This window comes from Corvus hawaiiensis, chromosome 24 (assembly GCF_020740725.1).
Source record: "Corvus hawaiiensis isolate bCorHaw1 chromosome 24, bCorHaw1.pri.cur, whole genome shotgun sequence".
Classification (NCBI taxonomy): domain Eukaryota; kingdom Metazoa; phylum Chordata; class Aves; order Passeriformes; family Corvidae; genus Corvus; species Corvus hawaiiensis.
Window position 1 is genome coordinate 601,032 of NC_063236.1, and position 24,292 is coordinate 625,323.

Sequence of the window (24,292 nt, forward strand, 5' to 3'; positions counted from 1 at the left end):
GCGAGGGGAGCGGGAGCGGCCGCAGCCTCCGCCATGGCTGAGCCCGGCGCCGCCGGCACGTGACCGCGCGGCGCGCGCGCCCCGAGCCCCGCTGCGCCCCCGCGCGGCCCCGCCCCGCGCTGCAGCGGCCGCGCTCCCGAGCCTGGGCTCGCTCCCGATCCCCGCTCCCGATCCCCGCTCCCGGACCCGGTTCTGCTCCCGGACCCCGTCCCTGGGCCCGTTCCCGATCCCCTCTCCCGGACCCGGTTCTGCTCCCGATCCCCGCTCCTGATCCCCGCTCCCGATCCCCGCTCCCGGACCCGGTTCTGCTCCCGGACCCCGTCCCTGGGCCCGTTCCCGATCCCCTCTCCCGGACCCGGTTCTGCTCCCGATCCCCGCTCCTGATCCCCGCTCCCGATCCCCGCTCCCGGACCCGGTTCTGCTCCCGGACCCCGTCCCTGGGCCCGTTCCCGATCCCCGCTCCCGGACCCGGTTCTGCTCCCGATCCCCGCTCCTGATCCCCGCTCCCGGACCCGGTTCTGCTCCCGGACCCCGTCCCTGGGCCCGCTCCCGATCCCCGCTACCGGACCCGGTTCTGCTCCCGGACCCCGTCCCTGGGCCCGTTCCCGATCCCCTCTCCCGGACCCGGTTCTGCTCTCGATCCCCGCTCCCGGCCCTGGGCTCGCTCCCGATCCCCGCTCCCGGACCCGGTTCTGCTCCCGGACCCCGTCCCTGGGCCCGTTCCCGATCCCCGCTCCCGGACCCGGTTCTGCTCCCGATCCCCGCTCCTGATCCCCGCTCCCGGACCCGGTTCTGCTCCCGGACCCCGTCCCTGGGCCCGTTCCCGATCCCCGCTCCCGGACCCGGTTCTGCTCCCGGACCCCGTCCCTGGGCCCGTTCCCAATCCCCGCTCCCGGACCCGGTTCTGCTCCCGATCCCCGCTCCCGGGCCCGGTTCTGCTCCCGATCCTCGCTCCCGGACCCCGTCCCTGGTTCTGCTCCCGATCCCCGCTCCCGGGCCCGGTCCCGCTCCCGCTCCCGGACCTGGTTCTGCTCCCGGACCCCGTCCCTGGGCCCGCTCCCGGACTCGGTTCCGCTCCCGGCCCTGGTTCTGCTCCCGATCCCCGCTCCCCAGTCCTGGTTCCGCTCCCGGTCCCAGTTCTGCTCCCGTTCCTGCCCCCGGGCCTCGTTCCCGTCCCGGAGTCCGCGCTCGGCTTCTCCGCCGCCCGTAGCGGGGTGAAGCCTCAGGGCTCTCCGGAGCCGTGTCCAGCTCGGGGCTCCTCAGGACAGGAGCGGCCCGCCGAGGTGACGGTGAAGGGACGGCAGCAGCTCTCACGGGGAAAGGCTGAGGGACCTGGGCTTGTTCAGGCCCGAGAGGCGAAAACTCAGACGGGACCTCATCCAGGCGTGCGAACACCGAAAGGAGGGCGCCGAGGATGGAGCGGACTGGGCTCCGGGGCCCGGCCCTGGGACAAGGGGAACGGGGAGGAACTAACAGCCACGAGCAGCTCACGGTGCTGTGGGCTCTGGAACCAGGGCCCATTCCGGAACCCTCGGACCCCGTCCGGGGCCCCGTGCTCCGTCTGGGCTGACCCCGCTGGAGCAGCGATGGGACGGAGCCCCAGCGCTCCCTCGGGCCTGACCCAGTCCGGACTTGGGCGACAAAGCCCCTTAGCACGACCCTGAGCTCCCCTTCACCCCACCACCCTCACTACAATCATTTCAACCTCCACAGACACAAGGAAGAGCTCAGGGAGTTGTGTTTTAAGAGTTTTTTTCTTTTTTTTTTTCTTTTTTCTTTTTTTTTTTTTGTTTTGTTTTTGGTGGGTTTTTTTCTCTTTTAAATCAGCTTTATTTTTCTAACTGTTATTTCAATTTCCCATAGCACCTTGGCAATGTCAAAAACAAATACAAATACATGTATTATCATTTGAACACTTAAAGCATGAACCTACTTTACACAAATTTTGTTTTGGACATTTTGACAACAGGAATAAACCAGAACAGACAGTCTAAAAGCCAGATAAGTCGCTTTTTTTCTCCTTTCCTACCACTTTGAAGAGAGATCGTCAATGCCAAGGGGAAGCTGGATTCATCCGGGAGGAACAAGATGTCTGTAGTAACTCGAGCTCAATATATTATCTGAATATTTTGTATTCTATAAAAATTAGAACAAAACCCATTTATGCACAGTCTGTTTACATTTGAAGTTGCTTTTTTTTTTTGGAAACTGTATCCATAACTGAAGTTCCATAAAAATAAACATCTGGTTCTTAAATATAAAATTTTAAAGTTGTTACAGGTTAGTTTGCAGATGGATTTTTTTTTTCAGAAATAAGTTGCTTTAACTCCATTTCAAGTCCTCCCAACTGTACATTAAAAACAGACTCAATGAACCTCTTGAAGTGCCTACACTAAAGGCACTGAAGAGAAGAGCCAACTAAAATACTACAACAACCCAAAATTATGTACCATCCTAAAGGAAGCTCAGACTATATGGAATATATACACGCAAAGAAGAGCATGATAAATCATTCAGATTAATGGCAACAATCTTAACGTTTCAGAAGGAAATATCAAAATTAGAAACAAAAACTCTATTGCATATCTGTAGTAATCAAGGATTTACAAAAAAACTCATCAGAAGCCATTTCCCCCCGAAGTGCATTTCTGTTGCATCGTCTGTAATACAATGGTGCATTTTACAAATTTAAAATATCATCTGTACATACCAGATATCTCAGCCCAGGTAAACTCACCTGGGAACAGTAAAAATCGCGGACAGTTTCAAGACAATTAAGCTGATATTGACAAAGTAGTAAGGCCATAGCTATTTAACTACAGTAAAGCATTGATTAAGTCACTTATTTGCTACTGATCTGCCACAGTATCATCTTTCTCTTCTGGTTAATAGTGGGTTACTTTTTTTTTTGGGTTTTTTTGGTTTTTTTTTTTAAACCTACAGCTAAAACTGCACCATCATACTGTGCCAGGCTAATTAAAAAAAAAAAAACAAACAATAAAACAACAAGAGCAGGAATGTAAGATACTATAAAACTAACTTAATGTTAGAAATCAAAAGAAACAAAACATTTTGCACTTTTAATTTTACTATCACATGCAAAGAATTTCTTCTTTTCACTCCCCAGCAGAAGCACAGAGAGTGCCCCAATCTTTTCCACACACAGTAATTTGGAAAAGAGCTGAACTGGGAAATGCATTTCTGTCCCTAACGGAAGTCAACAACTCTGAAAACAAGTCACAGTTCCTAAAACTGGAAGTTAGGTGTGATTTGCACCTCCTGGTATTAATATCAGCAGAGCAGGACAACTTGTATCCTGTGAGGGTACACCCAGAGGGAACCACGGAGAGCTGCTGTCACTTGGAGTGCACCTGGAGCCCAGTGCACAGGGACAGCTCCAGCGCTGCTGACACAGAGATCCAGCTCCAAGGAAACCCAGCAGTGGGTCTGGCTCCAAACCACCCCTGTGTCCCAGTTTCCCCAGTCTGCCCAACGTGTAAACTGGTGAGGAGGGACACAAGACCCTTCCCCAGCCCAGCACAGGGAGGAGAAGGCAAAGCCAGTCCCTGCCAGGTCCCAGTGCCAGGAAGTCCCACCCCACTACAGTTTCACAGCCGCTGTATCCAACTGGGAATTTCCCCCTGCATAGAAAAGAATAGAAAGGAAAAAACAAACAAACCCCAAACCACAGCTAGAAATGGTGGAAGGGAAATGCTCACGTGAAATCCTTGCATGCAGGTGTGAAATAAATTCCAAGTGCCCTAAGCTGAGAAAAGTTTGGATATGCTGGGAAAAGCCAACAGTTCCAGCCTGACCTACATTCACTGCACAAGAGCCACAACCTGCTGCTGGAAACACTCCCAGGGCTCACAGAGCACCCTTTTCCCATCACCCTGCAAGGAAGACGGAGCCACGGTTGGTTGGGTTTTCCCACATCTGATCAATGACAAAGTTCCATTTCACCATTCAGGCGCTCTCAGCACAAGCAAGTCACTGACACTGGATCAGGGAATTCTGAGCAACATCTGCACCAGCCCCTTCCCTCACAATTCCTCCTCAAAACAGCCAACAGCTGTTGGCATCCCAACGCTTCCTCAACGTCCCAGAACCCATCTCCCCTAAACACCTGTGACCATCCTACAGGCTTGTTTTGTTCCAGTTTGGCTGCAGGAATTGTTTAGAGCCTTTAAAATGAATTAAACTTTGCATTCATTGCATTTTAGGACTTTGACACTAAATACTTAAACTTCCCTATCATTCCAACAAGAGTAACATTATCAAAATAAACGGAGAAGGGTCTGTAAGAATCCCTAAACTGTGGATGTGATCAACGATTTTTTTTACTAAATTAAAAAAAACCTCCCAAACCCAGTACAGGTAGTTTAAAAGCGAATAGTGATTTTGGGGTTTTTTTATATCTATATATATATCTATATATATCTATATATATAAATATATATATGTATACATACTTCAGGACCCGAGGAAATGGCAGGAAGCTGAGTCAGGGGAGGTTGAGGTGGGAGATCAGGAAAAAGTCCTTCCCCAGAGGGGGGTCGGGCACTGAACAGGCTCCCCATGGAAGGGGTCACAGCTCCAAGCCTGTCTGATTTCAGGAAGCATTTAGACAACGCTCTCAGGCACAGGGTGGGATTGTTGGGGTGTCCTGTGCAGGGCCAGGAGTTGGACTCTGTGATCCTGATGGGTTCCTTCCAACTCAGCCCGTTCTACGATTCTCTGACTCTCTCTCTGTAACATGCGTAGAAATGAACAGTTAACTGCATAAATACATTATACCGTGTTATGAATCAACTCAAAGCAATTGCCAAGCTGAATAATAAGTTAGAGAAATGACAACTCTGGCTTTATATATATATTTATAAAAATAGATATGAGTGTTCTCCAAGCAGTTGATAGAGAATTCCTACTCAGGCCCAAGTCACCAAGGGTTATCTGGCTAAGAAATCAGAAGATGAAAAATTTCACAGTTATTTTAACTGCCACTTACATTCATTCTATGGCAACACGAGCATATATTACTAAGATGGTTACGGAATATATCACAATTGAGTTTTCCAGTGTTCACAACTTACAACTTTAAATTTGTACACTTGCTATTCACTAAAAAAAAAAGAGGAAAAAATAAAGATGTGATTCTTACTGCTGGAAGCTACTTTTCCCTAACGCTTTATACAGAACTTTGAACCCTGGTATGCTGATTTTGGCAGATTAATGCGCTGAATGTTCCTATTTCGGTCACTAATCACCCTGAAACTTAACCACTTACTGCACAATAGTGTTGTGAATTCAGTCAGCACGCAGCTGGCAAGGAGCCACCTCTCCAGCAGCTTCTCTGAACACGAGGGAATTCTTTAACTCCACACCTTTAATTCCATTTTAAACAGTTAAAAACGAGTCAGTTGCTATGACATCAGCTGTAAACAACGAGTTCCCAGGAGTACAAACCCTGATTTCTGGCAATACAGCAGCCAACAGCCTATTCCAGAGTCAGCACAGAGAACACCCAGCCACAGCTCTGGTTTGCTGCCAGTCATCCAGAGATGACAGCGAGTGCCCAGAGTTCCCACCTCCCAGGCTGCAATTCCAGGCTCTTTACCTGTGCAGGTAACACCAGGTGCTGTGTAGCCACCTGCCCGTCCTACCCTGGGGCTGCCTCAGGAAAACACACCAAGAAAAATGCACTAAAGTCTGTAATAAAGAAATTAGATAAAGTAACAAGAGAGGAAAAAAGCAAACAAACAAAACCCCAAACCTAAGGAGTTGCCCTCAAAAGGAGGCAAGGAAAAAGGGCATATTAAAAATTCTAACATGCTCCCTTTGCCTCCTCCCACTGTGTCTACGAGACAATTTCTGCTGTCCACACACTCGCATCTACAATCCAGTATCCTGCAAAAATTATACCTTAAAAAGCTTGCTGAATGAAATATTAGTAAGGTCAAGAGACTCTACTTCAAGCTGGAAACACATGGTTTACTACAGTAGTACATTCAGTTTTCATCATCAGTGACTAAGTGATGACAACAGTTCTGGCTGCACTCGCTCCACTCCTGCTGCTGCAGAGGCCTCTGCAATGCCAGGCCGTCCATGGCAGACACACCAGCCCACAAGCCAAACGTTAAATAGGTTAAAAAAAGTTCTAATTTTACAGAAATGCTCATTTTCCAAAAATAATATTCTCTTATCCTTTTCCTCCTACACCGAGGGACAGGTTAATTTGTCAACTCATATTCTTTCACTTTGTCAAAACGCTACTTTCACAACCCCAAAGCTGATTTCAAGCAGGAAACCCTCTGCAAATTAAAAACAAAAATACAAAAATTATAATCTCTATATTTATAGTGATTGGAATCCTCCAGCATTTGTGAAATCACTTTTAGAGATGAATTTTGGGACCCTCCACAACTTCTCCACACAAGCCACGCTCCAGTTCAGTATTCCCCTTCCCGAATCCTTCCCTCCTCAGTCTCTCTGCTGCTCATTAGTCCACAGCTCAAGTTAAATAGAGAATCATTGGCTGGCCCAGCGTTACTTTGGTGACCGGGGTGGCACGTACTGCTCCTTGCCGCCGCGTCGCGGTGCTCCCTGAGGCGAAGATCTGCGTCCAAACTGGCGCCTCTGTTCCCTGATTTTCCCAGCAGCTCCCCTGGGAGCTCCGCTGCCGCGGAACCCGGAGTAATCCTTCATTCGACCTTCAGCCCTCTCGTGAGGAGCCTTCTCCGGAGCCTTCTCCGACGTACCATTTTCTTCATTTTTGGCAGGGGGAACGATGTTGGTGCGATGCTCCCTCAGAGGCTGGACAGGGACTGGAGGCGGCTCCTTTGGGGGCTTCTGGCAAACTTCGGCGTAACTGAGCTTGCGAGGCTCCTTTGGGACCAAGGAGAAGAGCGAGGTTTATGCACCACAACCACCTCCCAGCCTATCCCAGGCACGAAGTCAAGGCACAACAGCAACAACACGCACAGCGAGCGGAGGGAAGCTCCCGGATGCGCCACCAGCTCATCCCAGAGAAAGCTCCCTGTGCCATTCCTGTTCCCTGCTCTGGGCCTTACCTGTGCTGACAGAGCAGGAGCTGCACTTGCTTGAGCAGAAGGTGAGGAGGCGTTTGTCCTCGGTGGCTTTGCAGCACTGACGGCACAGACAGATGCTGGCGGGGAAGCCGGGCTGGCCACGTCCTTCGGAGCAGACACTTCTTCTGGTTTGCTCTCTGGCTGAACCGTGCTGATAAACCAACAACAATTCAAATTAAAACCTACTGACACTCATGTTTCAAGAGATTATTTCCTTTCTTTGAAATCACAAGTTCAGAACAGAACAGCCATTCCCACCATGATCTGTTCTTTCCATCTGGTAGCCTCTGGAGAAGAGGCCACCCAGCATTACTGCCAGACACTGGTGAAAGACTTTGCTGGAACATGCAAATGAGTCAGCAGCACCTTGGCAGCCCAAAGGGTCACCACATTCTGGGGGCATCAGGTCCAGCACTGCCAGACAGGTGAGGGAGGGGACTGTGCCACTATTCTGCACTGGGGTGGCCTCACCTCCAGTCCTGGGGGCAGTTTGGGGCACCACAACATGAAAAACATCTAAAGCTGCTGGAGAGGGTCCGGAGCAGGGACAAGGGGATGGGGAAGGGTCTGGAGGAGTGGCTGAGGGCTCTGGGTCTGTTCAGCTGGAGAAGAGACTGAGGGGGACTCATTGGGAGCTGCAGCTTCATCCTGAGGGGCAGCTCCGATCTCTGCTCCCTGTGACCAGTGGCAGGACACGAGGGAACAGCTGGAGCTGGGCCAGGGGAGGGTTAGGTGGGATGTCAGGAAAAGGTTCTTCCCCCAGAGGCTGCTGGGCCCTGCCCAGGCTTCCCAGGTCCTGGCCCCGAGGCTGCCAGAGCTCCAGGAGCGTTTGGACAGCGCTGCCAGGGATGCCCAGGGTGGGGTTGTTGGGGTGTCTGTGCAGGGCCAGGGATGGGACTGGATGATCCCTGTGGGTCCCTTCCCACTCAGGACATTCCATGATTCCATGGTATGCCCACGTTCTCTGCATACCTCAGCAGCACAGGCTCAGTCTGGCTCGGGGAGCTCACGCTGGGCACGGGCGGTTGGGCAGCGCTGGGCGTTTGTTCGTCCGGAGCAGGAGCCGGGCAGGGGGACAGGGAGTCTTTGCTTTCCTGCACACAGAGCACAAGTTGCAAAACACAGAACGATACTCAAATTTCTCCACAATATGGCACTGCAAGACATCTGAGAAGGAGGGTAGTCTCAAAGGCTGCTCAAGTCCTGATAGGAATTTTACTTCTTTTGGATCATCACCTCTAAAGCAATTCCTCTTTATATGGGCAAAACAAGCAGTGGGTAAAACCAGAGCTAAGGCTGGATCACCCAGAGTATCAGTGCTTAGTCCCACCAGCTCAAGGAACAAATTCATCTGGAAAGATCCCTTGCCCACGCTCCACCAAACTGTCCCTACTCCAACAGCCAACATTCCCCCTTTGCCTCATTCCTAAACATTACTGAGTTTACAACAGCATAACTGCATGAGTCCTAGCTGCATTCCCACCAAAAAAAAGGGAAAATGCACCATTTTATGAACAAATCAGTGGGAAGTCTGGGATTAGAGCATTGGAATACACGGCTCTAACAAACCAACCCTTTAACAGGGAAAAGGGAGTCACAGCACCCCGATACTCCCGTGGGTGTACGGAGACAAGACCAGGCACCTTCTCTTTGCAGACTCCTTTAACGATGTCGGACATCCTGCTCTCCAGCACAGGCTCTCCCAGAATTTTTGCTGTGCTGCCAGGCAAAGGTGGGAAATTGGATGCAAGCAAGTCAAACTTTGGTGTCTGAGTCTTTGTTTCTGCTGAAGGCTGAGGTCTCTGGAGAGGGAAAACACCCGTTACTAGAGTCATAACACCGAGCAGTAAAAGCCCTGAGCAAGTGTCAGAGAATGTCCTAGAAAAACTGTAAGCCCCCAATGTAATCTGAGGATTTAAGGACACTGCCATTCCTTCAGTAACTGGAAAGCCAACACCCTGCACTTTGTGGGATTCCCTGCAAAAAGGGAAGCAGAACTTACCGAAATCCGGTCGTCCTCCCGTCTCCTCCGACCTCGGAACACGTTCCTCCTTTGAAGACAAGAACACCAGTCAGTGCATCCACCCAGCTGAAGTGGGCACAGCTCTGCATGAGGGGATCCACAGCTGCCTGCTGAGCCTTGCCCACACACGGCTCTGGGATGTTCTCCCTCCTTAGGAGGGGTCAAAGTTCCAGCTTTGGAAGAAGCTGGAACAGAGCCAATATGGAAACAACTTCTCTTTCTCAGCCCCCCGGATGAGCATCTGACCAAGCGTAGGGACAATTATTTTACAGTAATAAACTTATTAGTCTCATTTCTCACTGATCTGCCTTTTCAAGTGTCTAAACCCTGAATTAAAAGAGATAAAAGCAGTTAATCTTAAAATACTGAGGAGCATCAAATTCCCAACCAAGGATTTACTTATTATTTACAGCAATACAGATGCCAACTTTATTTCAGCATCTGTTTTAATTCTGGGGACAAATCAGTTACTTTTAAATAAAGACACTTCACTGTCTTACTGTCAGCTGTTTGTCAGAGTAACTGCCAGTTGGAAAGTGAAGCTGGAACCATTCCTGCTCCCAGGTCAGCATTTATTGCTCCTGATTTACTTAAGCACCAGTTTTCTCGTGGCTGCTCCTTACAGAAATGTATTCTGTGCTGATGGTTGGTATCTTTGGCTCACACAAGCCAAGTCCCAGCTGCTGTGTGACAGCAAACACGGACACAGCCCTTTACCTGCCCCTGCCGACGCCGTAATCGCCGTTCTGCTCCAGCTGTGCTGTGGGAGAATCCTTCTGGGAATACCCTTGGTCTTGGTGCCCAGTCAATGAGCTGTTGTGTCGCTCCATGACAAAATTCCTTGAGTTGGTTCTGCTCAGGTCCCCCATGGGCAGGGCCCCGGCGCCGGGCGGCCCCTCCGGGTGCTCCGAGCTGCTGGATGAGCGGAAATGGGGCTTCACCCTGCAGATACAGAGCGGGAGCTGTAGGATCCCCATGCTGAGAAACCACACCAGAACCACCACCAACTGCAACTGATTTGCAGCTGGCAAGAAAAGCAGGAGGTCAGCAAGCACCAGAACTCACGTTTCCTGCGTACAACTGTCAGGAACAAAGACATTTGTTTTCCCAACGTCCATCAATTCCTTCTGTTATGGTTTTCTTGCAACCTCCACTCAAGTGTTAACAAATGCAGGAAACACTGAGATCGCTGCCCAAAAGATAGGCAGGAGGGGAAAAAAAACCCCAAAACCTCAAACAACTTAAAAAAAACCCCAAAACCCAGAGGTCACAGAAGAGTCAGAAGAACCCAAAGAGGAATTTTTCCTTTGTCTGGGCCTGCAGCACCAGCACAGGGCACTGGAAATGGAGCTGGAGAAATAAGCCAAGGCCAAGGAACAGACTGATCTAACCACAGGCAAACAAACTGAACTGAGACACAAGGCCAGGAGTGAGTGAACGTGGCAGATGAGGCCAGGGCAGCTGAGCCCCACCATGCACAGCCAGGCTCAGTCTGGCTGCTCCCATTCCCAAACCCCCAGCACTGACTCTGCAGTTCCCAACCCTCAGACATTTCACCCCGCTATCGATTATTCAGCATTAAAGCTGTGCTTCCTTTGAGCACAGACACAGCTCTGCAGACTCAGTGCTGCTGCAAGTTCAGGCTCAGGGTCTTAAATGCAGAATTCCCCAGAAAACCTCAGATCCCGCACAATATGGAACAGTCTTCTGAAGCAGCATTTGGGTGTCTCCAACTGTTTTCCACTTTTGCCCCTCACTGGTTTTCCATGCAGCACTGATCAAAGACAAGAACCCTAAATTCTCTCTCCTCTGGTAAACTCTGCACTTCTCATAACTTAAGGACAGCAGGAGGATTTTGTTTAAAAACAGCATGTGCAATCTCATTGTAACATTCCATGAAATCAGAAGAAACTCTCCTAGTGCCAGCCAAAGTATGACCCCTCCATCTCCCTTTCCCACAAGGATGTTGCAACAAATCAGCGCAAAATAAATACGAGCGGCTTAAACAAATGTTTAGCTACAGAGAAAACTCCAACACTTAACTATTAACTGTCTGTACCACAAAACAAATCAGGTTTAATGGGCCAGGACAGAAACCCAAAAGCACCAGCTGGATGAACTGTCCAAACAAGCTGCTCTGCAGTTCAAGAGGAGATTTGCTGAACAGAGATGAATTCACGCTTCCCAGCTTCAAGAAGCATCAAGAACCAATTTTAAGGGCCCAATAAAATTTAAGTTTCCCATCAGCAAAAACCACAGGGAGGAGGTGGAGCAAAGTCAACTAAATGCTTCCATTTTGTTGTTCTCAAAATGGCATATTCTCAAGTCACTGTTCAGCCCTCAGATCTCATAATCTTACCCGTCATCGAGAAGGCCACAGTCTTGTCTGGGCAGAAGAGCAAAGCAGAAAAGACAAGGAAAGACAAAGGAGGGAAAAAAAAGAGCAGAGAGAAGGAGAAATGATGTGAGAGCAGAAGGAAGGAAGAGCAGGAGGAAGGACAAGCAGGGAGCACAGGCTGCCCAGCCCCCAACTGTGACCTGTTCTCTCTTAGCGCGATACTGGATCATCACTGGGCCAGCAGGACCTGCACAGACTGACCCTAAAGCTGCAACTTCGAGCACCCAAGTCTTACAAATGGAAGCCTTTACGTAACCAGGATTTTAAAAGCTTCGGGTTATGCAGATGTGATGTACAAGGAGGCATTTCAAGGTGTTAGCACTTGGATACACACAGTTCTTGCACAGCTGCAGCATCCGTACTTCCAAGAGGATCCACATACCCAAGAGCTTTACAGGTTTTAAGATTGTGCACAATTTAAAGCAAAAGATATCCAAACCACCTTTGTCAAGATGTGAGTTGGGAGCTGAGCAGCTGCAACTGGAGCAGCTGCTCCATCTTCCAGGCAGAGTCACGCTCCCAGTTCCACAGTCTGTGTTAAGACTGCTGAGTCACCATAGACCAAATCCTGAAGTTCCCCTTCTGCCAACAGCCACAGACCCGAACTGCACCACAAACCCACTCACGGCCCTGGCAGTTGTCGACTGATTTCTCCAACAACACCAACAGCAACTCCCGTGATCCCAGCCCTGTGCTGCACACAAACAACTCCCACCCCCACACACAGGTTACTACTCCATTGTATTCACAGAGCAATTGCTCCAGCAATACAAAATGTTTCCTCCTCCCCAGTGTTTATATCTAAGTCCTTACAGCTCTCAGGAAAGATGGGGATAAAGCAAATATATTACAAGGAACAGCCCCAGCATCAAGCAGTTGGACTCAGCAGTCAGGACAAGCAACTCCCACTGCAGGAACCAACAGCTCCACAAGCCTGATCCCAGCAGGAAAGGCTCATGTTGTGCTGCAGGAGTTTATAATCTGTGTATAACAAACAATTACAAGTATGACCTTAGGAGGAAGTTATTTATTTGTCTGCAAAAATTCCTCTGAGGCTTTTTAAAGGAGATACCTTCATTCTCACCAGCACTGTGTCCATTATTTTAGGACCTTAAGCTGCCACCTTCTACTTCGTTTTTTTAATTAAGTTGAAAAACATCACATATTTGATAAAACAAAATAAATTATGTGGTCCCATCAGAAAGCACAGCAGGTGACATGCAAAGAACACTTGAGGATGTCAGTACTGTAAGTTTTCCAGGAGCTAACACCCGACAGAACTATCTTACCGATTCCTATGGAATGGGCGACCTATACTCAGAGAAGCAGCATTTGTTTTGTATGATCCTGGTGTATTAAAGCCATTCACAAATCCACCGTTGGGAAAGGGGGCCTGCAACAGACAGAACAGTCTCAGTGGCTGAGCTACAAAGAAAACGTTTGCAGATTAATGATCAGCTTCAGCACTTACTCATGGCTGTAATTTCACACTGGGCTACAGCATCTACTGTGGTGTGAACTCACTACTCCAGCCAAACCCCCACAGGTTCAAAGTCTGCATCTGCTTTAGCAGAGTTCCCCCATTCCTGGAAAAGCTATGGGCTCTTCCAGTAACACAAGCTGCTGGATAATGGAATTTCACACCAAAATTCCTTGAAATGAGTGGCAGCCAATGGTGAGACTGGCAGCTCCCCTGACTGTTGCTTTATCCCTCTGTTTTATGACATTTGTTGTCATATTTTTATGACAATAAATGTCATAAAACAGAGGGATCTGACCAAGAAACCTGGAAAGCCTGCTCACCCCAGTGATTATTAACCAAATTATCCCTGATGGGCTGGGCTCCTCCTCCCCTTCTCACCAGCTGTTACTCACCAGTGGTGTCTCAAAGTAAGGTGCAGGATTTGGAGACCACGTCTGAGGCACGATGCTGTAAATCGAGTACTGCTGAGGGCTATATACAGGCTGCATAAACAGGGGGGAGGCAAACTGGGCTTGGGTCTGCACGGGCTGGGGATACACACTGGAATCCACGACCCGGTAACCATTCTTAGCAAAAAACGTGTTGATGGCTTTTATCCTGGCCTGCAAGACAGCAAATCACACCATGCGTTAGCTGGGAGAAAAGGAGAACGTGGAATCTTTCCTGCCTGATGTGAAGGTTGATTACTGCTTATGAATAAAAACTGATAAAATCAGTCCAGATCATATTCCCACAGCATGGTAACGGGAAGGACACCCATTGCTTTAGCTGGGTGATCTGTAAAACTGCAGATAAATGCTGCTTTCTACAGCAGAACTGTCCAGACTTCAATCATCCCAGGTCCTCTCACAGTCCACACACTTTGCTCCAGCCTGCTCTGTGCAGCAGCCAACTCAAGACTCGCAGTGGCAGGAATCCCTCTCCTGAGCTCTGCAAACCCAGATTCTGGGGCAAGTGGAGAAGGGAAGTCAGCACAGGAATGTATTTCACCTCCCCTGGGAAGCAGTGCTGTGAGTAACCAGCAGCCACTCAACTGTAATTTGTCAGAGCTCCCCATGACCTCGTTCACATTTCCAGCCTCCAGAGCTATGGACTATCCCACTGCTGAGTCCTTGGTTCTACCCCCCACAAATGGTCACCATCATCCAAACAGAAACAACACAATTCAGTTCCAACAGAAAGAGCAGCTAAAGCAGCCTCACCATTACTGGCTTGCCCTGAAAGGTTTTCACTTCTTCCCTTAAGTATTTGAACGCCTGCAGATACAAAAAAAAGATCAACATTAGAATATCTTGATAAAGTTGTGCTTCCCAAAGGATGTTCCATGATTTAACACAAATGTGCAGCCACGTGCTTCCCTGTCAGCCCACCTAAATTCATTAACACTTCCAATTCAGGATTCTAGTGCCAGTCACGGCCAGAGAGTGCCGAGGCAAGAGCCAGGCATGGGAATTATAACCCCACAATCTCTCAACTTTCCTCTTATTAACCAGAACCTGCAAGTAATCTCTTAAAACAACAACAGGGCATCAGTAAATAAATATTTCTTTTAGCTATGGGAAGCACATGTGCACTTTCATTGAGCAGGAGAAGGATTAAAGCTGGCGTGGCAGAGGAAGGCAGCCTTACCTGTTGCGCGTCTGTGTCGGACTGGAATGTAACGTACCAGTTGTTGTTGTGAGCAAACTCACAGCTTATCACCTTGGGGCAGTTCTCATTCTTGAACAGAGCCTTCACCTCCTGGGGAGAGAAGTTCAGAGCCCTTGTACAATGAACACTCAAGTGACCCAAGTTTATGCTCCAGCTCCTCAGCTGCCGCTCTCCCGTGACCAGGGATGGTTTTTTATTCCCCTGACCAAACCACCCTCTACCTGCTTCTTAACCCACGAATCCTAGTTCAGCCTTCTGGGCTCCCCAGATACAACAGAGCAGGCCCAGCTGGTAAGAAAATCAAGATCTGTGTAGATCTGGTGATATTTTCATATGAAATAGGTAGGAAAAGTGTGGCTTTAGCTCAGCAGAGTCACAGAGGCAACAATAACTCCATGAAATATTTCTAAGTCAAGGCAACCTGACAGCTTTGCAATAATCAGATTGTAAAGAGAGGGACAAGCAGCTGCTCAGTGTTTGCATTAAAAGAACTCATTAAAAATGCTGGTAGACAAACACCCTGTGTTACAACTTTAAAAAACAAAGAACTAAATCATTCTGTTCGCCAAGTATCAGGAGGAATTTTATTATCCTCCCTTCTCGGACATAATGAGCTCAGCTCATGCTGGGGCTCAATGAATGAGAAATGTTTAGTAACATTTCTTGCTGCCAAAACAATCGTCTGACTTCAAGTAAAGTTATTGCTGTGACAAAAATTCAGCCTGAATTCCAAGCTATGCCCTGGACTGATTTATTTTTGGAACTGAAAAGAAACCAGTTCAAACTTCCTTCCAGAAAAGCCGAGCTAGCTCAGCTTTGGTGAGAAAAAAGTTTACTTAAGAAGGTTTAAATATAGTAGTAAATGATGGGAAGGGACAATGGCAATAAGTTTTTGTTTTGACTATTTTGACAACGCACCCAGGTGGAAAAAGTTACTGATGTGCTCTAGAAGAAAAATATTCATGTTTAATCCAATTAAACACCAGCTGACCTTTTCCTGGTGCTGTTTGAACCCCTATTGAAGGCACCTTCCAAAACCAGTAACAGAGTTATTTATGTCTTTTCTCTTTATTTACCTCTATAGGTGTTGTTTCAGGGATCTCACGAAGAATGATAATACATCGTTTGTGGTTTGGTCTGACTTTCTCCCCCCTTTCATCCACTTGTACCATAGGAGAAGCTGAAATTAAAGTATAAAATTTGGACACATTGCACATCTCAGCAGTAACAGATTCTCTCATGGAACTTGGAACAAAGAATGAGAATTCAGGAGTTTGGAACAGCCTCCTGCACAGTAAAGTTCCTGCCACCGTTTACCAGCACAACAAACCATAACCAGGCTCAGAGACTACAACATCTCTCTGAAGCATGGAAGGATTCTTTGTGCTGCTGATACAGATACCAAAGTCTCAGACTTACATCTCAAAACTTCAAGAATAAGGTCCATATCCGTTGTCAGCTTCTTAATCCCTTCCATGTTGGCAATTGTCCATATTGGAACAAACTGATCACTGTCCATCTGAGACATCAAGTAGAGATCCTTCGAAAGATTCTCTCTAAGAAGACATAAAATTATTATTTAATAAAGATCCTGAACCTGCCTTAGAGAAAACTTAAAACAAGAGGATAACTACAGGCTTAAATAAATATTCACCAGTACCATTCACAACCAAAACACCCTCAGATTTTCTCTCCTGGAACAAATCCCAGCAAATCAAAACAAAGCAGAGTAAGATAATTTTAGAAACTTAATGAAGTTCCAGCGCCCTACACATTGGTCTGCAAAAAGGATCTGCCAAAAAGACTTCTGGTGCCACACAGTAAATTATCTCAACATCTTATGACTGTGGAGCACAGCAATCATACTCATCCAAGGACATGGATGCACAGACAGGAATGAAACAGCTGGGAGGTGCCACAGGGCTTCTACAGCACATCAGCAAATCTTGCTTTGTGCTTTTATCAAGATGATAGCACATATCAAGCCAAGAAGAGGGATATTTGCCAAGGATTTTAGTAAAGGGTTTATACCAAGGTGAGTTAACTGCACCTACCGTGAGAAGCAGAATTCAAGTTGTTTTCTCAAACATTCTCTGATGTCTTCTGTGGACACAGTGGAGCTGCCGTCACCTGAAAGGGACCACACCCACCATCAGCCCCCACTTTCACGGCAACAAGACAAGACAAGGCAAGGACACATCTCATTGCAGAATACAAGAGTGAATCCCTCTGGGTAGGACCAAGAGGAAAAGCTCATCCACGACGCTTAAAGACCCCCAGACCACACACACTCAAAATGACTCTGATCCCACTTTGCCCCTGTTTGGCCACATGTTGAGGCCATACTGGAGCTTGTATGTGGATACACATGGACATGTCAGAGCTCCAACTTGGTTACACCACGCTTACAGCAGCTCCAGGGGGGTTACAGACACTGACAGCAGCATCTGAACTTCAGCACTCACCAGACACTTCATAGATTTGGTATCCCAGATCTTCGGTTGCCAGGACAATTCCATTTGCTGACGCCTCATCAACTCCTGTGCCATTCCTTGTGGCTTCACAGGATGGGGAATACATCACTTCATACTGCTTGCAACTGTCCTCTGAGATCTCTATGTTACCTGGCAAAGGAACACACCAGCAGCAGGAAAACTCCTGTCAGCTCCAGTATACTTCCCATTTGAAAAATTCTGGCTACCACCATTAAAACAAATACTCAAGAAAGCTGTACCTGAGAGTGCCTAACCTTAGCCTGTATTTCTTAGGCTTTGTGTGGGATAGAACTTATACCCCTCCAATTTCAGGAAGATCTGGTTTGCACTAGGCTCTCAGGGAAAAGTAAATAAAGGATGCTGAAAGTGGCAGAGAATCTAAAAACCAGCCTTTCCACATGAAATTCAAAATATTTAAGCGAGGTTCCTAAAAACAAGGGATGAAAATTGCTTACACTGCCTCAATTGCTTCACTTTGTTATGAAGAGACAAATGAGTTTCTGTCAGGCAAAGCACAAACCCAGCACTCTCTCCTCCCTTCTGCTGACTTACCAGAAACCTTTGACAAGGCCACACAAGCTGAATGTTCCCTTCTTTATCCCTAACTTTTACTAAACCATTTTGCAGAGAATCTTCTACATCCTCTGCCATGCTTTGAATCACCTCAGCTACACCCTGGATCAAGTCTGAGCCAAGCAAGTGAAACCAGCTGAATCCTTAGTTCTGGACACTGCCTGTGTGGTAAGGATGGGAACAGGACTGCAGTGGAACAGCGAGAATGGAAAGGAGCTAACCACGGATACTGAACAGGCTCTGCTCGAGAACAAATGCTCCTGACAGTTCTCAGCAGCACCTCGGTCACCCAGGATTGCAGGTGCCCTCAGACCTCATTTTCCTGTTCACAGGGTCCAGTGGATGCTCAAGTGCAGCAACGTCATGAATCCATTTCTACACATTCAGCACCCTGCTCCCCTCTTAGCGCGTTACTTGGTCATCACCGGGCCCCTTGAATCCTGTTCCACCAGAGCTGGGACACTTTCCTGAACCAAAGCCCACTGGTGAGACCCACCACCCTTATAAACCACCTGCTGCATTCCCATGGTCCTTTCACACATGTTGCTCCATCAGCACTGACAACCCCAAGGACAAGAGCCAGAGGTTGCTCCTCACAGCTGAGCTCCCCGAGTGTCCCCCGGGAAGGGCCATATCACGACCCGTGTCCCAACACCTCACCCTCGGCTGGAGTCCCCTGGGCCGCTGCCGTCTCCTGCCACGTGTGCTCTGTGCCATTGGTGGGGGGCACGGCCTCACCACTGCCCGGGGGCACTTCTTGCCACACTTTTGCATTGGGGTTCAAGCCAGCACCTTTCGATGTTACCTGCTGAAGAGACCAGAACACTTTGGTTAGTTGGAGCAACCCAGAGAAGCCTCAGAAGTCAAGCCAGAAAATACAGGTGAATTTAGTGATTGTCTCTAGAGTTCCACATCTCAAGTGTCTACCCAGCTATTAAGCACCTATGTGATTTTTTTATTAATGAAAACAGGAAAATCCTTGGTATTTTCCAAGTATTTCGTTTCTACCTCCATTAGAAGTGTTGCCTTCAACCTCTCTTTATTGACATCCGACAACATCAGCGGAGGCAGCGGCTACTCGGCAAGGACTCTGGGAACTCATAAGCTTTTAAAGACTTGACTGTCATAATGCTCCAGTCCCCTTTCACCAGAAAGGGAAATTTTCCCTCCTCCAGACCCCTTCCTAGAAAGGAAGGTAAAAAAACATATGTCAAGGAGAAGAAACTGTATAACTTAACGGAATTAGTGATATCTGTACTAACCAAGCATCACCTGTGCTGTGCCAGGATTCCTCCTGAACTTACCCAAGTGCTACCCCCTTCCCCCAGGAATCTTACACACATCAACAGAAACTAATAATTTCCTTAAACTTGTAACCAAGGAGATTAAAGGTTTTGAATTGCCAACATAAACTTACACACCTTCCCAGCCTGCTGGGGAGAGAACAAGATCTTCTCACTTTGGGTCTGGGCAACAAGGACCACAATTAGAGTGAGAAGGTTACAAATGAGACAGTCAAGAAGAACTCCAAGATTCCAGCCTGGCACCTGACACAGAGAAACACTCATCCCCACAGTACAAGATAGAGTCCTTCAAGGTCCCCCTCCCAGAGCTGCTCAAAGGCATTTGGGTGAGGAATCCAACAATCCAGCAGCAGCACGGAGGAGAAACATGGCTTCTGCTCCTTTCACATAGTGAAATAATAACTATAGTTACAGGGTAGTGAATAAAACTACCCTTTTGCAAAAATTAGCCCCCCGAGATATCCCAACACCCCACAAGCAGCTAAAACAGTTCCTCCAGCCACTGGACGATGCTCCAGTTCACTGCTGCAATTTGCTGGACTTTAAAAGGTGAAAGGCATTAATCCAGCTCATATCCACAAATGCACAGATAAGCAAGTTGGATATTTCAGAGGCCGGGCTCCTGGATTCTGAAGTTAAGGAGTGGCTCACTACCAGCCCTCAAACATACAGCACAAGGATAAGGAAGCAGTTGCAATAGCTTTAGAGATAATTCCTCTGCCAAGGTCACACCTTGTGCCAGAGCTGTTTGTTGCAAGGACAAGCCCCAGTTCAGTAACAAGAACACTGGAGAGGTTCAAGACAACCATGTGAGAAGCAAAACAAAGACCATGGTCTTTGCAAAGCTCTGAGATTCAAACCCCCCACGCACAACTGATTTAATCCACATAGCAACAGAGTCTTCCCCTCCCGTTAATCTTTGCCCAGGAGCAGAGCTGGAAACAGTTCAGGGTGAAAGGACACACGTGCAGTTCCCTTTGCAGATTTCAGAGTAATTGTTCCCCAACAAAACAACCTGCAAAGAAAAGCCCAACAACCTGCTGCACCCACAGGCTCTGTCACTGCAGTTCAGCAGTTCCAAACTAAATTCTGCTCAGCTTCTGGTCACTCCTGGGGCAGCATCACCTGCCCACATGGGCTCTTGCTCAGGCACCCAGAGCCAGCAGGTCCCAGTTCTGTGCATTTACTTTTCAACAAAGCAAAAAGAGACAAGACACATCTACAACATGATTCATTCTTTTCTAAAAATAAACTATGCCTCACTACCTACATCTCTGAGGGTAGCACTGAGCTCAGACCTAAAGTAATTTGAAGGAATAAATGTGATAAAGTGAAACTGAAACACTTCGGGGTGATTACACCATTTCTGAAGGTGATTGGGACTAAAAGCAACTCTGATGAAATGATGAATGGATCATGAACACAGCTGGAACAGAGCATGGGCCACTTCCCCTCGTGCTAGAAACAGTGAGCTGTAACAGCCCAGCAGGACCCAGCCCTGCTCTCACTCATCTTAACAGCAAAACCCCACGGACTGGAGAGGATAAAAAGTCCCTAATCTACATCAGCTTTTGGTAAATTCATGCTGCGCTCCAGGAGCAAAACTGCTCCATCCTGGCCAGTGGCTCTTCAGAAGAAAAGGCCAAAACATCAATTCTTGCTTATTTAACTGAGGCTACAAACGCCGAGCCCGTGGGATTGGCTGCAGCCCGATCCTCCCAGCTGCTATCGGGAACTTTCATGACGAGGTTAAAGCTTTACAGAGTGACAAAGGTTGGGAACACTCGCTGGGATCCACAAGCTGACAAAGCTCTCCTCCTCAGCACAGCTTCCCCTCACTCACGCTACTTTCAGCAAATGTGGACCAGAGATTCTCCTCCAGCAACTCCCAAAAACTGGCTACTGAAGAAAATTCTCATTCTGAAAGATGGCAAAGGATATTTTTCTTATTGCAATTACATCTAAATTACATTTAACCAGATTCAATTAAGCTAACAAAAATGCAGGCACTCAAGAGTTTTAAAGCATTCAATTTTAATATTAACTCAAATTATTCTGCAACCAAAATCCTAAGCCAGAGCTTGTGGACAGATTTCCTGGAGTAGACAAACTCTCTGAAACAGAATCAAAGCAAAAAATCCAGAAGATAATTTAACCAAACTTGTGAGGGGAGAAACTAACCCTTTTCCAGAAATGGAAATGTAAGCAGATGGAAAAACCCCAAGGTCAGCAAAGCTACGGGAGGCAGCCAAGAGAAGCCTTGTGCTGGCTGGGGGACAGGCAGGTAGGGACCTGTCTGGGGGGCTCCGACACAGTGTGATCACCTTCTCTGAGGGGAGTCACCTGTCACCTTCTCGGAGCTCACGCAGACTCAGAGGCTGGATAAGGAGAAGTTAAGGATAAGAGAACACACAGAACTCCTTCAGAGCTGCCGGCAGGTTTCAGGTAACAGTTCAGTGCTCTCAGCATCCCAGGTAACTCTCAACCTCACAGTAACTTTAGCGGTCACAGGAGCATCACTCCCACCAGGAGCTGCAGGGTTTTCCATCGGCTGGTACGAGCCCCCCGTGCCCAGGGGAGCCTCCTCCATCCCTTGGAAAAGCCAAGGCACAGTTGTGCTGTCTGAAGGTGCTACCTGTGTCAGAGGAGTGTGAACAGGGGCAGTGTGGGGTCACAGGAAGCCTCACCTGCTCGAGAGGGCCACCAGCACTCAGCGCTTCCCACAGTCCTGGATTTCTAACCGGGAAACATCGTGGGCAGCATTTCACCCACCTGAAACACACAGACTCCCATTTCCCCAATAAACCACAAATATATGGAATTAGGAGCACATACCCATCTGAGTGGAGCCCACAGCAGGCCCAGCAGCCATGATCAATTCCATTTCTCTCGATGCATTTATTAATATTCCCAATGCACCTAATTATTAATTGTTAACAGCACACGGGTCCTGGCTGCAAGGGAGAAAAAAGGCATGCCCCAAACATAAACGTATGCAACAGCACGAGCCTTCCACAGCCCTTACACAGCCATTACTGCAGAGATTTGGAACTAAAGGATGTTGAAGGAAACCCAATTCCCAGATGCGCACTGTGAAGGGCTCGGCACAATCACCATGTTTACACCTCAGGTAGGTCTAAAACAAACACTAACAGCTACAGCAACTCAGCCAACCCCCCTGAAAACCTCGGGACTTCCACCCATCCTGTGCCTTATTTTCCAGGCATCCCCAAAGATCCCCAGATAAAGCTGCTGCCTGCTCCCAAGAATCCGACTGCAGCATTCCAGGACACCTAGCTTTGAACTCCAGTTCTCTGCCCTGGCAGTGACAAGAAACCTTCAGGAAGTCGAGATGGTCCTCAGGAACTTGGAATTAAATATTATTGAGGTTTCCAGAATGAAGATCACAGAAACTCTCAACACTATCAGAGGAAGATCAGACAGAGTTGAGTTTGTCCTTTAGGACTCCCTAAAAATCCCGAAGTGCTGATGAGCTCCAGCTCCCATCCACACCACCACCACCAGCCATGTGCTCCCTGATATGCTCCAGCTCCCATCCACATCCCCATCACTGCATTCCAGAACCTGCCTCGTGCACCCGCCGCTCGCAGGAGCCACCTCCTGCTCCCGCAGGGCCTCTCACCACGTTCAGCCGCGGATGAGGCAGCTGCTCATGCCTCCCATCAGCCTCAGCAGTTCCTCTTCCAGCAGAACACTGCAACCCCTAATTCTCAAGGCCTGTCACCGTGTTCACAACAACTTTTATTCCTCTCCGCGAAGCCAAGGCACATTCGGCTCGGAACTGAGCTGATTCACTTAAGAAAGAGATGGCGTTTCCCAAACTGCTTTATTTAGAGGTTCTTAACCATGGAGCACATGTTCGTGTAGGAGCCCACCAGCACCACCTTACCCGTCACCCGAACAAAATCCCTGAGCAGAATCCCCCGAGCAGGAACCCCCCGAGCTGAACCCTCTCGGGCAGACCCAGGCCAGCGCCCGCCCAGCTCCCTCCGTTACTCCCCCCGGCTCCGGCAGCTCTTTGCTCCGCGCACGTTTTGGGACAAAACTCGGTGCAAAGTTTATAGCAGCCACCCGGGTTCGTTCAGCAAAGGCTGAAACCGCTTCACCAAACCCGTGAAACGCCGTGAGCAAGTGAAGCCCCGTCCCGGGCCACAGCGGACACGGCGCCCACCCTCCTCGGTGACCTCCAGGGCCGGGCCGGGCCGCGCTCCTCGTCCCGCCCGGACCCGGCGCCCCGGGGAACGACAGAACCCCCCCCCCCATTCCCCCTCCCGCGCCATAAACCACCCCCAGCGTTTAATTAACGCAATTAACGAGGCGCCGCGCTCGGGGCCGGCCCCGCGGGGCCGCCCCGCGTGTCGAGGGGCCGGGCCGGGCCCGCTCCCGGGAGGCCTCAGGGAGGCCCCGCGTGTCCCGCGTCACCTTCAAGGCCGGGCCGCGGCGGCACCCGAAGGTCACGGCGGCACCTCCCCCGCCCCCTGCCCCGGCGGAACCTTCCAGAGCGCCCACCGACCCCCCCCCTGCCCGCCCGCGGCCGCCGCCCCCGGATCTGCTGTGTCAGCCCCGTCCCCTCCCCCGGCGCGGCGTGCGCGGCCTCCTGCCGCCGCCGCCCGCCACATGGCCCGGCGCCGCCACCTCACCTCCACGAACAGCAGCATCGTGCTGCCGCGGCCGGCGGGCCCGCGCTCCCCGGTGCCCGGAGCGGCGATCGGGACACGCGGGCTCCGCCTCCGGCCGCGCCGCCCGGCCCGGCCCGTCCCGCCCGGTCCCCGCCCGCCGCCGCCTCCTCTTCCGGGCGCACCGAGCCCGTCCGGGGCACGGCCGGGACGGACCATTCCCCGCGCGGAGGGGGGGTGGAGCGGCCCCGCCAGGCTCCGCCAGAGGGCGCGGCTGCTTCAGCGCCGTGCGGGGGAAGCGGTGTCCCCCGCGAAGGGAGTGGAAAGGCCGCGAGCCGCGTTGAGGGGAATTCTCGGGGCTGGAGGTTTTGGGGGGTTTTGGGGGGTCTGGGTGGGTGGGTGGGTGGTGGTCTTTTCTAATTACAGATCTCAAAATACTTCATACGTATGCAGCCCCCACGTCCGGCGCCGCACACACCGCCACAGTCAGACCCGCTCCGACCCCACCGCGTGCCCGGCCCCTTTTTTTCCCGATTTTCGCAGTTTTCGGGCCAGCCCCGCGGATCCCGCAGGAACAGGCCGGCACTGCGATCCCGCACGCCCCGCTGACAACGAGCCGGGGGTGCCGAGGGATGGTCCCC

General features: G+C 49.7%; 1 protein-coding gene across 7 annotated transcripts; it reads right to left on the reverse strand.

Moving 5' to 3' along the window:
- Positions 1-1,795: 1,795 nt before the first annotated feature.
- LARP4 (La ribonucleoprotein 4) lies at positions 1,796-23,782 on the reverse strand. Of its 7 annotated transcripts, none has more exons than XM_048327490.1 (17): positions 23,676-23,763; positions 18,719-18,893; positions 18,371-18,518; positions 17,108-17,266; positions 16,697-16,772; positions 16,062-16,198; positions 15,719-15,822; positions 14,622-14,732; positions 14,195-14,248; positions 13,385-13,594; positions 12,799-12,902; positions 9,829-10,053; positions 9,091-9,139; positions 8,732-8,890; positions 8,061-8,182; positions 7,071-7,239; positions 1,796-6,885 (listed from the first exon to the last, which is right to left on the reverse strand). In XM_048327490.1, exons 2-17 carry the CDS (start codon positions 18,767-18,769, stop codon positions 6,547-6,549), a joined length of 2,217 nt encoding a protein of 738 aa, XP_048183447.1. In that variant the 5' UTR covers positions 18,770-18,893; positions 23,676-23,763; the 3' UTR covers positions 1,796-6,546. The 7 variants fall into 7 exon arrangements, with proteins under 7 accessions (XP_048183447.1, XP_048183448.1, XP_048183446.1 ...); XM_048327491.1 differs by lacking the exon at positions 23,676-23,763 and adding an exon at positions 21,702-21,771 and having other exon boundaries at positions 18,371-18,515; XM_048327489.1 differs by lacking the exon at positions 23,676-23,763 and adding an exon at positions 21,702-21,771.
- Positions 23,783-24,292: the final 510 nt, after the last annotated feature.